The sequence below is a fragment of the Mya arenaria genome, chromosome 13 (genome assembly GCF_026914265.1).
Source record: "Mya arenaria isolate MELC-2E11 chromosome 13, ASM2691426v1".
Lineage (NCBI taxonomy): Eukaryota > Metazoa > Mollusca > Bivalvia > Myida > Myidae > Mya > Mya arenaria.
Window position 1 is genome coordinate 24,770,202 of NC_069134.1, and position 16,599 is coordinate 24,786,800.

Here is a 16,599-nt window from a genome sequence, read left to right on the forward strand (position 1 = left end):
GAGCACAGATGGCGCTTCGTGTTGTAGAATATCGCCGGGGAAAACCAGCCTTGACACACTTGCCATAAGTGGCGGGAGGAGAGAACGAGGGCATTATGTAGTTTTGCAAATGCCTTTTTGCATTTGATTAATCAAGAAACAAAATTGCATGTCAGTAATTAATCAAGAAACAACATTGAACATTTAAATAATTAAATTGATAAAGACTCCTTATTTATAAAAGCATTTATAATTAATAACAAATGAAACTCGGGCAATGAAGTTAGCTAGCTGGTGCACACTATCATGGTGCATTAAGTTTCAAACACATTGAAACATAAATATACATGTACAAAGCGATGAGGATAATGACTGACATGCATAATATGCTTCAAGTGGAGCTGAGTGCATGGAGATCAGTTAAAAACACAGCCAATGATAACTTGCACCATGACTATCCCGAATGGACAAGTTGTGGATGTTTTCTTAAAATCCAGAGTGTCCTTGTGTTTGTTCAGACAAAGGGTATACACGTCGTTCCTAACAATGCAATATGCCAGCGATATGACACGTTCAACGTAGAAGCATTGTACAACATACAAATTAACATGGAACTGTTTAAAGCTGCACTCTCACAGATTTACCGTTTGTCCAACTTTTTTTATTTTTTGTCTTGGAATTAGCAATTTTTTGCGTAATTATCTGCAAACCAGTGATAAAAGACTGTTGACAAAAAATCAGATCGCAGATTTTCATATTTCAATTCGTAATTTAATGTTTTATGGCTTAAACCGTAACTAATGTACCAGTCAAGTGTAATCACTGCTCCCCCAGGTCCGGTGAATAGCGGGGACTTCGACTTTCGGTCTAGCCAAGCCCGGGCAAAATCTCCGCCCTGCGGGGACGATCTGCTGGTAAAAACCCCGCCAAATGCCCCCACACCCAAGGGACCCTAGATAAGGCCAATTTCCCGCTATATTTGGCGTGAAGACAAAAACACCGCATTCACTGCGGGGCCACCTGGAAGGTAAAATCACGGCCCATTTCCCCGGCTATCCCCGGTATACCCCGGACCTGGGGGGGGGGGGGGGGGGGGGGTGCGTGGTTACAATTGACTGGTGCATAACGGTGTAAGAAAAATGCATAAAACATCAATTTTGTGGAGGAAATATGAACATCTGCGATCTGATCTTTTGTCATCAGTATTTTTTCACTGGTTTTCAGATATTAACGCAAAAAACAGCTCAATCCAAGACAAAAAATCAAAAAGTTGTCAAAACGTTCAATCTGTGAGAGTGCAGCTTTAACGCACACATAATCGGGGTGAATGATCGGTTCCAATTTTTGAAGCATTTGGTCCAAAATCAGTCGGATTTTGGTCGGATACATAGTCAGATATAGATTGAACAGTGGTCGCAGAGCGGCCAATCACGATTTTCGACGTCGATTTGTAGTCGGACACTCGACGTCGGAAAAATGGAGTCAAAACATATCAAACCCGACTGTTAATCCGACGTTGAAACACGACCTGTGCCTGCAGACTATTATTACATGTAAGCTCATATTTGTGACTTTCTATTATAGCTTTTACATCAGTGTTCACGGCTGTGTTAACCATACTTAATAATGCAAGTCTGCGCGAGTCGCACAATGCAATGAAAAGTTTTGATTTCTTTATAGTGGTGCAGATTTATTCACCGAGTTATGAATCATGAATTCATGTTTTGCCTTCGTGTACTGTTTCACCGATTTATTCTTCTCTCATGCAGTGGGCGAAGCCTCTTAAAACAAACGATCCGTTAATCTTTAGTTTACAGACACGATCTGTTTTCATTTGCACAGATGATTTCGCCGGGGAAAACCAGCCTTGACCCACTTACCGACAATCGAATCGATTGCCATAACAACAGCTGTGGGGTCGCGGGAGGGATAGCAAGAGAAAACGAGGGGATTTTGTTTTGCTAATGCCTTTTAGCATTTAATAAATCAAGAAACCAAATTCAAACTTACAAAAAGTAAGTAGATATACATGTACTTATTTACAAAACAATGGTTACAATAAATGATAAATGACACATTATCACGTTAGTTAGGTGACGCACGCTGCACTGATGCATTTAGTATCAATAACCTTGAAACACAAATACAAAGCAACGGTGATGATGACTGATAGCCATAATAATTCAAATGTAACTTAATACATGGAGATCAGTATGAAACAGTATACAATGAAATTAATCACCACGACTAGCCCGAATCAACAAGGCCGCAGTGCTAAGTTGTGAAGGTTTTCTTTGAAATTCCCTGAGATTGTCCATGCAGAGCGTCTTTTTGTCAGACTTCATCTTCGAATTTGTTCTTAACTTTCCAATGACAGCGATATGAAACGTTCAACGTAAAAGCAAGACTGCTTTAATGTAACTGAAACCAAAAATGCCCTATGTACAACATACAATAATTATATCACACTGTTTATAGCACTTTGTGCTGAACACTTCCTTCTGACCAACGTATGACCCACAGTTAACGTGTTGACGTTGACGTTATCAACCGACTGCTTACGTAAAAATCTTCGAACTGTCATCGTCATTGAACGACATTGAACGTTGACGTGAGGGAAAATGGAAGCCGGACGGAAGTGATGACGGAGACATGGGTGAAGGCGACTGGGCCACGTCGGAACTGGCGGAATCCTGTCGCTGGATCTGCAATGAAAAAGAAATCAGTTTTTTCATAACGTGTATTTTTGACACGCTGCACTTGTCACGCATTGTCTGACTATTTAACACGTAAAACAAGAACGCTACGGAGCGAACGCAAACGCGCGTCTTTGGTCGAGCAAACGGAAAAACTCGAGTTATTTATCAGAACAGAACATAGTTATTAAAGCTTGTCACACATGTGCATATCGTGAACCACGACTCGTTTAAATATCTTGAATTGTTTTCGTGTTATTGCCAAAGTGGCACCAATTAAATTGTCAACTGATTTTAGCACAACGCTGCCGACGACAATGCCGCTGACGACAAAACAAAGGCTTTATAATATTAATTATCGACTTCTTTTCTTCGAAACAAATACGAGCTCTGCATTGAACAAGTGGCAGTAGTTCGAGTAGTAGTAGTTCGTAGTTTTTTTTTATTAATCATTATTACACTTCATAAATATTGTCAACTAGGGCACATACCATTACGGGTTGTGTCGCGCTTGGTTTCATGCGCCCCAAGATGACAGCTTTCTGCGGGGTCCCAACTTGCTTCGTCGGCATTTTCGACGGCTTGAACTGGTGAGAGGAGTTCAACCAATAGCGAGCCTCCCGTTGATCCATTACTGCAAAACACCAAAAAAAAAAAACACCTACATATATATTAACTATAAAAAGATAAGTAAATACTGAATTAAAAGACCTGTTTGTTTCCTCTAATTTGTCCAGTAAAGAATTAATGGTATAAACAATGAATGCGCACAACCCACCTATTTCAATAAATTTATCGACGGAATCCGTTACAAAAGAAAGTGCAAATTGTTTTGACAGTGAATATCTTTCCTTCTTCGCAGCAAATAACTGTATGAGCTCAATAGCCGCAAAACCGGTATTTATATGTACACAGCTCATCGTTTCCCCGGGACCAGTACAAGCCTTTCAAGCATTTACGCAGCACATTTAGCCACATGACCCCTTTTTGCACGGTTAAAAACAGTCTGAACAGGGCTGTAGTCAAGAAAACCGATGTAAACAAGACAGCCTTGAAAAACCACGTGGTTTGAGGCGTCTGTTTACTAACAATGAGTCACGTGGTATGCACTTTTATTAGATGAGGCGCTTAAGGGATATCAGATATTTTAAAACTGTCATAAATGCATGCAGTCGCTGTGAATTGCAGGCTTATCAAAATTTAACATGATTTTTTTTTTGTATACAAATCGAGAACAATTAATAGTCGACTTGAGCATTCATAATTTCGATCATATTAAACGAAAACGTCAAGAACTTGCTTACATGTGCAGTTCAATAAAGCATTTATATGCCATACCACCCAGTTCGTATTAATTTCTTTCAAACTTGTATTAAATATATCGGTCGAAATTGCCTTTAATGCCGAAAGATGCTAATTGAGTACATGAGACGAAATAGTTTGTATAAAAATGAGTTTTTTTTTTAAATGTTTCACACCCTACAAGAACCTCACAAGAGGAAATTGGTTGGTTTTGATTGGTTGTTCAAGTATATGATCCGTATTTAACTTACAAACATCACCTGGCTCGTTGGTCTAGGGGTATGATTCTCGCTTAGGGTGCGAGAGGTCCCGGGTTCAAATCCCGGACGAGCCCAACTTTTTAATCGGATTACAGTTACAAACACATATGGTTAACGGCCAAATCTCACATAATCAATGTAAAAGCACAAACTCTTTTCAATAATTCATTTTCATTGTTCTTCAATATCCACGTAACAGTTTGACACCATCACCAGTTTCTTCCATTCTAATTATAGAATTCATGAACAAAAAAAGCGGTAAAAATATAGAACAATGTATTTTTTTCATTAGATATGTTTTAATATCTAATACATTTTTGTGTACCGGGTATAACATGTATATCACAATAAACAGTAGACAGTACACAAATATCTAATGCATGACACTTAATTAGTAGTTTCTTTGTTTTACAATGCAAGTGTTGGAAGGTTCACATTTGGTTAGTACAGTGCATGCATACAGCGCTGAAGTTAAAAAAGTACACAAAATGATGTGTGAGGTAAACACTGATAACAGTTGCAGTGGTGCCCTGTATGGTTATGAGCCCAAAACACCTTTGCAAGTAAACTGAACAAAATATCAACACATATTCAGGTAATAGTAAATGACATGAAGTAATATTTTAATGATTAAGTATGGGCAGAGTAAGCATGCATAGCTAACGAGCCTTTCTTGAAATAATAATAATATTCCTCTAGGTCATCTAACTGTCTTAGAATATAACCTCATTGGCTGACACATTGTCAACGCAAAATCCGACTCAGGGAGTATGTATCTTAATGATTAAGCCTAGTATTTATAATTGCCTATCTTCATTATCATTGGCTGAAAATGTAATCTTGTTTTGAGTAAACATTATAAAACAATTCACTTTGAAGCCATCTTATCTGACTGAAGTGCATAATTTTCCTTGCTTGCCGTAATGCAGAGGGCATATATTTACAAAAGTATTTTAATCAGATTGCTAGTCATCAACAGCATTGCATGAGGGTCTCGGGGGTAATATTAAGTAGATTTGAATAACAACTTTATCAATGATTCAACTATTGAATGATTAAAAATAACCTGTGACCTATATTGATCAATACCGTACCTGTAAAATTTCAAAACAGACGAAAACAAAAAAATAATAAGAGGACTATATGAAACAGGACCCACAATGAAGACAACGCTTTGTTTGCTTTTTAGTGTTCAAAATCATGCCTTATTGAACAAGGACTTCCATAGTCTCAATTACGTGTTTTGTAAATTGGGACAATCAATACCCATTAAATTAAAAAAAAAATCTGGTTTTTAACCAGGTAATGTTTATTTGTATGATCAATTTTCAGATTATTTTTTGTTCATATCAGTGGAATTTAGTCAACATCTTATTGACCACCTTAAGGCTTTCTGAACAGTAACTTCTATCATGATTGGAGACTTATCATTCATCACTCATGTCTTTGTCTACATTTTTTAGAGCAACCCAAACTAATATAATAGAATTTCTGCAGTGCCGTACTTCTTTATTCAATTTTTGTAACAGCATTCAATTACACCTTCATTTTTGACTTAAATATAAATTAGTTTGATGTAAACAAATCAAACAAAATGATCGGCGTCATCATGCTGGTACCTGCATTAATACTCTTAGTGTTCAAACTAATGGCTCTGCCAAATGGATGACCGGACAGATTCACACTTCATCCTAATGGAAGAGCTATGGCTACCCAAATTCCTTTAGGCAGATTACAAAACTGCCCAGTTTCCATTTAGCCATGTGTTATTTAGATGTTTACGCATTCACACTTGCTTCCATAAAGGCATTTGCATGGCACTTTGCACTGACTGTAACTAACTGTTACAAAGGGGTTTGGTAGTCTCTGTAGCCAGAAATTATGATTTTATTTTAAACACATGTGATACCATACCATTTTAACCAATTTCAAGCACAACAATCTGACCTTAGAACACAGAAATGTATTTTTATGAACATGTACAATATACAATTACCGCTATCTAACTTCTAAACATTGAGCAAAACATCATGTTTTTACAGCAGAAAATCATCAAATTTAAACTTAAGTCACAAAATTTGTATATTAGTATATAAGTGTAACACATTATCATGGCCAATCTTGCCTCGAAATTGAAATATTAACAACATACCTACAGCATGGATACATACTTAGTACATAAGTAGACTGCTAATAGGTTTAATTTCATATGAAAGTCCTTTAGATGATGATGATGATGATGATGATGATGATGATGATGATGATGATGATGACAATGATGATGATGATGATGATGATGATGATGATGATGATGATGATGATGATGATGATGATGATGATGAAAATGCTCTACCAAACTTTCCTCCACGGCATAAATAAGCAAAATAAGCAACAACAATACACCATGCCAAAAATGAGATCATAAGCCAGAGGCCAGAGAATATTTGGAGTTTTAAATACAAATAAGATGGGTGGGTGGAATTTAATTTAAGTCCTTGATTGATAAATGTTTCCATGATGTTTAAACTGTGGTACACAGATCCAGTGACTTTTAACAACATTCCAAGAAGTCCAAATTGTTTTTTTGTAACAGGATCCATGATGTATGAGAATCAATTTTTTTTTTTAATCTAGGTAAGTTTGAAATTTAAGAACAACACATTACACTGTTTTATACACTTGTCTATTATCAAGTGAGCACAGATGATTGGCTACATTGCTGGATTCTAACGACTTTCTGGTAGATTTTCAGGGCTGGTCCAAGACGAAGGTTGAGAGCAGTCAGGACATCATTCCTCTTCATAAGCAGCAACGATGGACCATCTATCTCCTAATGAAGACAGTATTCATTTTGTCAGTATTCATATTCCAGTATTTATAGCATTCAATATTCAAAGATTGAAATGAAGAGGTAAAAAAGTCTCAATGAAAATATCAATTGAACTAAAGTTTACTTATTTATGTCAATATGGAAGAAAAAAGTAATATAATACACTCAAAATGCACCATTTCGGACTAAAAAATTGTTAAAATTTTCTTTATGAAGTACCTAATTACCCCTGCCAACATTTTAGAAAATTTAAATTTATTTTCTGAAGGAGGAGTGATCCACCCATGAATTGTACAATTTATACATGCTAGTGAGTAACACAAATATGTGCAAGTACAGGAAGTTTATATTAAGATATTTTAACCCAAACATTTCATGAACTATTTCGTCAAACCACTCACTTGTTTCTCGAATACATAGGCATGGTCAGGAAAGCCATTGTCTCTGAAGAATTGTACCACCTCGTTGACAGACCAGTTTGAGGCATCTTCATACTCTGTGTTGTCATGGGAAACAGGGAACTGATTGCCTAGCAACGACATCTTCATCTCATAGCTGAATTAGAATCATCAGATTTATTCACTTAATAACTATTTCTATTATGTTTAGAAAATATCTTTTGATTTCTTAAACTTGACTTCATTCTTGTCATCATCAATTTTAACAAGTAAATAGTAACTCAGCTGATCATATAGGTCAAACATGCGAACTTGATAAAATAACTTTAAAAAAAAATGATAAAATAAAAATGGCCCCTTAGTAATTAAGTAATATACCAATATTGAGGTAGTCGTTGCAAAAACAAGATGAGTTGTGTTTAAATACCTGGCAATTATAAAGGAATGTTTAAAACAGCAAAAATTCAACTTACTCAAAGGTATCTCCAGGCCTGGGGGATGCACAGGGTGTTGGCAGACAAGGAGCCCCAACAGTGCCGTCTGAAACAGGGATGAGATTGTGTTCAATAGCACTAGCATTATGAAAAGGGTTTTTATTAACTACTGATAACAAGATTGTTACCGTGAATTTTATAGCAGAAAACGCAAACAATATTAAATGATTGGTGAATGCTAAAAGATTTACTGTGGTCTACTATAGTCTTATAAGGTAGAAATACTATGTTTTATGCTCATTTCTTTCAAATTAAACTCAGTTTCCTTCATAAGAACTTATGTTTTCGACATTTATGCATCCTTTTTGGAATATTAAAACAATATTACTAATTGTTGTAAATCTTATTTGGGAGTAAGAGTGCATCTTTTACTGACATCAATATTTTCTGAGGACCACTATCTTGATTCTTGAGTACCTAATACTTTACACATGCACTATACCATGAAAATGACTTGTGAAATTTGAGATTGAAGATGATGCAGTCATAAATTAATCATAATGTACATTGTAAATAAATCCATATAACATTTGTTTTTAAACAAATTAGTGAAACTGTAAATATGCATGTACACTGTATAAATACAATCAAACAGTCCTAATTATAAGCACATTGTGACCTGCTCTGAACAGTGTCCATCCATACTATGGTATCTTTGTTATTTCTGTGAGTTGAACTGCTTTCCATTAATGGAATTAATTGATAATTACATCTTGTAAGTTTGAATGTATTTGTAAGTCAGATATAGAAAATATAAACAAATTCTATGATTAACTGGGAAACCCTGTTAAACAGTAGAACAGTCTTGTTTCATCCCCCTTTTCACTGAAAATGCCATGTAGAACAGGATACATTTGAAAAAAATGACAAGTTCACTTTTATAATATCAAACTTATTTAAAGTCAGAAATTATCAGTAAGTATCAGTTTCCTTTGGTCTAAGTACACTTTGGAGTGGGTGAATGACAGATGAAAACTGATCTTAATATGATAATTATATAAAGGTTGCTGTCCTATTTGTACACAATAAAATAATTTCAAAGTTCATGAGCTATAACAATGACAGCAAAACAGTTAACTCTTGTTATGGGATAAACATTACTGAATAGATTATTATCCCTATAAAATACTGTTTAACCAAGTTTAAATTTCACATAAGGCCAAGGCCACTACCAAACTTGCCTTTCATATTTAAGTTATTATTTATACAAACGATCATCAAATTTAAAACATGACCCCTTCGTTGCAATTCATTACAAGGCTGTTTGGTTTTTGTCATACCTATTTTTTTCAGTACCTTTAGATTTGCTAACAAAGAGTTGAAAGGCTGTATGTCTGACATTTAAAAATACATCTTCTATGTTTCATGTGAATATTCCATAATCATCACAAGTAAAGGATTGAATTTTTTTGGCACATAATCTGACAGTTGAATTGTTCAGAAAACATATTTTACATATCATACAGAATTTGCATCTTTTGCAAGATTGGATATACCATTGGTATTATAATTTCTACATTGGTCACAATTTCACAAAATATGTCAAATATGTGTAAGTGCAATAACTGCCAATTGTAAATTTACAAGGTCTTTGGTTATTTTGCATGTTTTAAAATTGTGATATCGTAACTAAACCATTATTTATCCTTCAATTACTTTTTTGCAATTTTGTTCAATTCATAATCTGATCAATATGCATAAAAATCAGAAATATTAAACCCTCACCAAATGTTAATAATCTACAGTGATGAATTCTGCAAATTGATCTCCACAGTAATTCTTGTAATTAAGTTCAGCCCCTCTCTCACCTGTGTAAGTGTTGAACAGGTCTTCCTTCCCAAATGATGACCCAGACGCAGAGGACCTTGAACGTTTAACTGAGACCTCCAGTCCATCCGGGCTGGCCTTACGCTTTCTCCCTACACTGGAGGCAACACTGTAAGGAGTCAAAAAAATAAATAAACAAGGAATCATATTTTACAGAGAATGTTTATCTGAATGTCACAGTCATAGAATTTATCTATACATATTTAGTAAATCATGCTTACAAAAAACAATACAATGTAAGAAATTAGAATATCATTTGGAATCACTTAAAAATGAAAAACACTAACAACAACAAACAATGAAATGGCCTGATTGATTAGATGCTTTCCTGTGGTTTATAGTGGTTTATCAGTGAAATAAAAATAATAAAAAAAACATTTGATTCTTTTCATGGTTTTGATATTTCAGCTTGTTCTCAATTTCAAATCTAACGTCAACGCACAAATTCAAGGACATCATTTCCGAAAAGACGTTACTTTCGCATATAACTTGGCATGCTTTTTTAAAAGCTATAATAAACTGTCGTTTAAATTACTTTTTAGGCATATAATAAAAAGAAAAATTGTTTGTTTCAGTGTAAGATCGCAATTTCCCCTCCTGAACACCAATCGTAAATATTTCACTCGTGGCTCAGTGAAATGTATAATGATCTTACACTGAAACAAACAATTATCCCCTATCTAATAACATTTAGGAATAGCATAGATTTCTCCTGGAAAAGTAACCATTTAATTTCTGTGAAAAACTAGTTTCTTTTTAGTAAGTAATACATAAATATTTATTTTAGTTTTATGGCAAGCTAACATTACCTTTCATCCTCATCACTAACATCCCCTGGGTTCAATGAGTCTAAAAAACAAGAAGGGAGATAACTACATCTCACATAGTTCTCTTGATATAGGTAGTAGTTACTAGCCCTTTACATATAAAATTGATAGTATAACTAAATGTACAACATGTACATGTCATGTAAAGCAAATTGGCTATCAGACTGTGTTAGCATGAATACTAACAAGGTTTGTCTGTGCATTAATGTCCTCCTTGGAAGGCTGTGTGCTTCAAAACACAAACACAATTATGAATATAATTATGTAAATACTGAATAATAAATAATCATCAGTTTTGTGAGCTTCAAATCCCAGCCTTGTGTGGGAGAATGTGTGTTACATGTAATTGATGGTCAACGTGCCAGATAGGTTTGCATTCTGACTGTACTATGATACCTCTGTCTTAACTGTCAAAACTAACCAAACAAGTTTGAAAATGCACCTAAGGATGTATTGTTAATAACTTATTTCAAAATCAGAGTAAAATCTTTAAGGGCATTCTTTGACAAGTTTACTTGTTTAATCTTGAGTGAGACAAGTCAAGTCAAGTCAAGTCAAGTCAAGTCAACACATTTATTCACTCAAATTTATGCACAACATGAAAAAATTGAGGTAATTGATAAAGACAATACATTTCAGAAGCTCAAATTGAGGATTCAAAGACATAACATACATTCAAATAAATCAAATATTTAAAGACCAGATAGTCCCGTTTAACAGGATAAATATTGCACATGGATCATTGGATTCAAGCAGTGTTTACGAAACTTTATGAGTTATAAAATGGGTTAAGTACAATGGGAGAGTCAACTAATATATATGCAGAAAGTCTACGATAAATAAGATCAGTAATGTTTAACGAAGTTGTTTAAGAATAACAGATACCATTTTACACATGTTCAAAAATTCCTTTTTATTAGTTGTGTTTACCAACTGTTCAAGTTTATATATGTTTGGATGTCTGTTAAAATATGGTTTTATATACTGCTTACGCTCGTTATCAAAAATGTTACACTCGAATAAAAAATGGAATTCATCCCCTATTTTGTTACATGTTTGGCATTTCCTTTCATTGACTGGTGTTCTATTCCAATTGCCCGTTTCTATTGGTAGTCTATGGTTTCTTGTTCTAAACTTGATAAGTGGATATAATAATGATTTGGGTGTTGAATGAAGCCAAATGACGTTTTGAAGATTTTATAAAATTGACTGTTGCTAGCATTTTCAATAAGGGAGTACCACGATGTTAAGAACAGATCTTTAAGCTTGCGCTTAACCGCAAGTTTAAGCCATTTAGGATTTACATCTTGTTGATATTCCCAAGTTCCTATAAATCCACACTTTGTTAGTATTGACTTTATTTTGAAGCACCATTGATATCGTGTTCTTATTATGTCTGGAGGTAAAGTCTGAACTGTTTTGTATATTCATTTATATATCATCGATGATAGTTTACTATTATTATTATTATTATTATTATTATTATTATTATTATTATTATTATTATTATTATCAGTATTATTATTATTATTATTATTATTATTATTATTATTACACAAACGTACCCAGTATGACATAATTTTCTCTTCTATATCTAAAGCTAGTGGTGTTTTACAGTTTCGCCATAAACCATATAATTAGGAGTTGAACTTTTTAATTTGAGAATATACTTTAAAAATTTCAGCTGAACTCTTTCTATAATATCAAGATTTCTGTAACCCCAGATTTCTGCGCCATAAAGTAAAATTGGTTTAACTGTTTTATTGAATAAGACTATTTGAAGATCAATCGGAAGATTGAGTCTATTAGAGTTTCTGAGGAGGCTATAAGTTGCTCTAGTTGCCTGCGATGCAACATGTATTTTGTTTTTATAGAAAGAACCTGTTCTACTAAACAACACACCTAGGTATTTATATTCCTTCACTATATCAATCGGCTGATTGTTTAGTGAAAAAAATTAATTTGGTTGTCGGCCTTTTGAGAAAATTAGTATTTTAGATTTTGTTGTATTGATTTTTAGTTTCCAGTCAGTGCAGTAATTAGAATAGGCATCGAGAGCATTTTGCAGGTCACGTGCCGTTTCTGCCATTATAACTGTGTCATCTGCATATAACAGAATAAAAAGCTTCAGGAACTGGGGAAGTTCATTGTCTTCATTTAGTCGTATTGAAATTGAAATGAGACCCAACATCCTAATAGCAATACATACGGAAAAAAAATGTTTTGAAGTATCCCCAACAAACCACAATAGTTTTCAAATCTTTAGAATTGAGTGTACATTTGTACATCTTACATAAAACCCTCTCAGAGTTACAGTGTACTGAAGTGTTATGGGTATGTTCCACGACCATATACCTAGATTACACAGGTTCAGTTCCTGCTGCTGGCAGAATTTTTTTTTTTTTTTTTTTCAATTTTTAATCATTATATTTACAAAACTAAGTTCATGTTTTAACTTTTCTGTTGAAAACTTTTACACTTTTATTACATTACTGCTTATAGGTCTTTAAAATAAGATTATACTACCTGGTTGACCCTAAAATATTGCTATAATACAATTAAATTTATTAGATTATTATGGAAGCTCTAAAAATACAAGTCACTTATTTCACAATCGGAGTAAACTCAATTATTTTACGATAAATGATCAACCCAAAACTGGGGCAACATTACACTCAAAACCAATTCTACCTCTCCTTGACCCCGACAAGCTCCCATTCTTTGCCATATGCTTCTGATCCAGTCTACATCTGTGACATACCCATTTTCCTGAAGCAGAAAATTGAAGTTGTATTACTTGTTATTTGTAGGAAGAAAAAAAGCTAAATTTAAATCCTTTTGTCATTATCTGTTGAGTATCACATAAAGAAACTACAAGGCATAATTGAATTTTTTGCAACAATACAACTAAAAATAAATTGATATTTTATCCAATGCATTATATTACAGATTTTTAAACTACACTGTACATTTTATTCCATTGAGCCCGAACATTAAATGATTTATTAGTAGTACCTACAATGTCTATTAGAAGTAAAACAAATTAAACAGTTTCTGGTTTCTGACCCACAATAATTTTTTGCACCCAACACCAATATGTTTATTGCAACAGTTCAGACACAACCTTATTAACCTTTAATCTTAAATCCGAACCTACCAACCTGTTTTACTTTGGCAGTGAAATCAGAAACAAACAATTTATATTTAAGTTCTTATAAAATCCCCTTCAAACACCACTTTGAGAAAAATGTACACTGGCTCCAACAAAAACACTCTAAGCTTGGGCTTACACATAAATACAGCTTTCCAAAATGATTTTGATGTGTAGTTATATCATACGTCATTACGTCAAAAGCAGGAAAAGCCTGCACTTCTTTGATCTTTCTACATTGTACAACTTATAATGACTGACCTTTGGGCTTGGAAACAACAGCTGGTTTGTGGCAGCTCATGTGGTAGCCTTTGTCACAGGCATCACAGAACAGAATCAGATCATCCGCATTGTAGTCCTGAAAAGACATGATCACAAACATCATCATATGTGTCCACCATATTTTTTTTATAAAACATGTTTGCAAGTTATTTTACTGATACATTTAACCATTCGCTGTCCTTTCTGAAAAAAAGGTTTATCATACACTTTAAACTTAATTAATGAGACAATAAAACTTCATAAAAATCAGTGTGTGTATACCACATGATAAATTGCATAAAAAATGCTACGTCGGAAGGCAATATTTTGCTTTGAATGATGACTTTAAAGATAGATAACTTCACTATTTTTTCACCATTTTAAATGAAATACAGTGCAGTCCAAGCCGCTTATGGAGCCTTGCCTTTGGTCTTTTACTAGGGTTTGATGGACAGTTTCCTGAAACACTTCGACAAACGTTTTCACAATTCAGCCGTCTGACGGAGCACTGTCAAAACATTAATTTGGAAACAGGTTTGTCAAAGTGTTTGATAAAACTTATGAAACTTCGGTAATAAAAGGAGGGCGGTACTCTTTAAGTGGCATAGACTGCCCTTTGTTTTTATTTAAAATGGTGTAGAAAAAAAATTATCTTTGATTTTAAGTCTTTATTTTAAGCATAATATTGCCTTCCGACGTAGCATATATGACGTAATTTATCACGTGGTATACACACACTGAAAATGTTGAATATTCCAATTCTCACAGATGAAATACTTATTCTATACAGAGGTGTTTACAACACTGTCCACCGAACCTCATTTTCCACGCAGTCACATATACAGCACGTCTTACAGTCCATACATTGCCAGGGGGAGTGGAGTGCTCGATTGGCTAGTTCCTCACTGTAGTCCATACAGGATGGGTGCGCTGCAAACAAGATCAAACTGTATAAGAAATTCATTTTGAAACAGTGCATGAAATGAGCTTTAAGAAACAGGCCGTTTGGGACCATGCTATAATCAAATACACAGCCACAAAGGAAGATTTAAAGGCCCATACAGTTTGATTAAAACATGTTCATGCCCAAGACATTAAACAAGCCCTCAGGCCTGTAGCACTGGAATTTATATTGGCTCAGAAGAGATCGTACAATCCTCTGGTCATGGGCATTTGCATTTCCCGCAAACTGTCATTTATTTAAATTAAGTGCATTCTGGTAACCTCAGTAAGCAGTGCATTTTTTAATTTAAAATGTACTACATAATACACATTAATCTTTTATCAAAGCAAATATTTAGGTCCCACTACCTCTAGAGCTGCAATCTTTACAAGTAAGCAGTGTCTCCTCCCTTCCATCTTTGTTGGAGAATGCTGTGCCAGAGCAAAAACCACAGGTCGCATCTTCTTTTCCATCTCGGCTTAAAACACGCTTTAACTGCAAGGTACTTTCTTCAAAATCTGGACCATGCGTCTTTTTGAATTTCTAATGTGAAAAAAATGATAAACAAAGTTTAACAGAGAATAAAAAAAAAATCAAGGTTATAACAAATTCTGTAAAAAAAAAACCCGCCAATTTAAGGAAAGCGAATACCAGATATATAAATGTACATGTGGTTATAAGTGTTATGTTACTCATTTTTCACTAGAAAAGGAATAATTTCAAGATAGAGTGGTTTGTTTTAGTGTCACCTTTCTTTTTGATAATGGCCTTCCCCTTTTCACACTTCCACTTTCCTTTTCATTCAATTCTGTCTTAACAGCTGAACTTGAACTCTTGCCATTAAAACACATAATTTCTTTCGCCTGCTGTTTTGGTGTTTTATGTTTCTGTCTCATTGGTATTTCATCTGTTGCATTATCAACTTCTCCATTGTGTGTTTCCTCTTTTTCAACTTTGACTTCTGTCTTTATATTTTCCATTGAACTCTTGTCTTCGTCAGATTTTGAAGAAATATCTGGAAGAACATAACTGCCGTCTTCAAGTTTTATAACTGTTTTTGCATCAATTTCTTTTTTCAGTGCAATTTCAAGTCTGTTTTTAACTAATCTTGTCTCAGGGTTTTTTGATATAAGCCAAGCTTGCAAATTCTCAAAACAAACACCAGCCCCTGACTCATGATTGAGTAAAGTGATAGCTGAAATTATTCTGTCACTTGTAGTCTGAGGACCTGAATCTAGTGACTTCCTGCTTCTACCATTTTGGCTTTTTCTGTAACTTATCTCATCCTTAAACTTCACTCGGAGTACTCTTTCTTCTTCTATAAGAGATTGTAAACATTCGTTTGTTTCATCTGTTGTAAGGCCATAGCTGCGGTTCAACATGTGAGCGATTCTTTCAAAATTGGGACGGGATTTTCTGCATTTTATGGTGTCAATCATATCTAGACACCATTCTTTATGTTGTTCAAATAATTCTGTATTCAATTTGGAAGCCATCTGCATTTAATTTTTAAAAACAGCTCGTACTTTGATGGAAACCCACTCTTGTTTTCCGAAATGAACTTCCGCTTGAAATGCGCATGCGTGTGGTGGTTTATGGGACAAAAGATTTGGAAAAGTGACCTCCCCTGT

General features: G+C 34.4%; 2 protein-coding genes and 1 non-coding gene across 3 annotated transcripts; 1 reads left to right on the forward strand and 2 right to left on the reverse strand.

The window, feature by feature from the left end:
- Positions 1 to 1,930: 1,930 nt before the first annotated feature.
- Positions 1,931 to 3,612, reverse strand: LOC128213072 (uncharacterized). Its single transcript, XM_052918588.1, has 3 exons — positions 3,454 to 3,612; positions 3,167 to 3,309; positions 1,931 to 2,684 (listed from the first exon to the last, which is right to left on the reverse strand). The coding sequence occupies exons 1-3, from the start codon at positions 3,593 to 3,595 to the stop codon at positions 2,538 to 2,540; spliced, it is 432 nt and encodes a 143-aa protein (XP_052774548.1). The 5' UTR covers positions 3,596 to 3,612; the 3' UTR covers positions 1,931 to 2,537.
- A 627-nt stretch (positions 3,613 to 4,239) lies between these two features.
- On the forward strand, positions 4,240 to 4,311 carry Trnap-agg (transfer RNA proline (anticodon AGG)). Its single transcript has one exon. It is a non-coding gene; the product is annotated as a tRNA-Pro (tRNA).
- Positions 4,312 to 4,525: 214 nt separating this feature from the next.
- LOC128214866 (histone acetyltransferase KAT6B-like) lies at positions 4,526 to 16,524 on the reverse strand. Its single transcript, XM_052921555.1, has 10 exons — positions 15,718 to 16,524; positions 15,337 to 15,511; positions 14,843 to 14,955; positions 14,026 to 14,122; positions 13,305 to 13,382; positions 10,596 to 10,635; positions 9,768 to 9,895; positions 7,939 to 8,005; positions 7,469 to 7,622; positions 4,526 to 7,067 (listed from the first exon to the last, which is right to left on the reverse strand). Exons 1-10 carry the CDS (start codon positions 16,468 to 16,470, stop codon positions 6,927 to 6,929), a joined length of 1,746 nt encoding a protein of 581 aa, XP_052777515.1. The 5' UTR covers positions 16,471 to 16,524; the 3' UTR covers positions 4,526 to 6,926.
- Between the last annotated feature and the right edge of the window lie 75 nt (positions 16,525 to 16,599).

What these genes read in the sequence shown, in the direction of transcription:
- LOC128213072 (XM_052918588.1), bottom strand. Translation starts at nt 3,595, where the DNA reads ATGAGCTGTGTACATATAAATACCGGTTTTGCGGCTATTGAGCTCATA. An exon ending in CGATAAATTTATTGAAATAG is followed by an intron (nt 3,310 to 3,453) that starts GTGGGTTGTGCG and finishes GGTGTTTTGCAG; the next exon opens with TAATGGATCAACGGGAGGCT. An exon ending in GCGCGACACAACCCGTAATG is followed by an intron (nt 2,685 to 3,166) that starts GTATGTGCCCTA and finishes TTTTCATTGCAG; the next exon opens with ATCCAGCGACAGGATTCCGC.
- LOC128214866 (XM_052921555.1), bottom strand. Translation starts at nt 16,470, where the DNA reads ATGCAGATGGCTTCCAAATTGAATACAGAATTATTTGAACAACATAAA. An exon ending in GGCCATTATCAAAAAGAAAG is followed by an intron (nt 15,512 to 15,717) that starts GTGACACTAAAA and finishes TTTTCACATTAG; the next exon opens with AAATTCAAAAAGACGCATGG. An exon ending in AGGCCTGGAGATACCTTTGA is followed by an intron (nt 7,623 to 7,938) that starts GTAAGTTGAATT and finishes ATTCTAATTCAG; the next exon opens with CTATGAGATGAAGATGTCGT.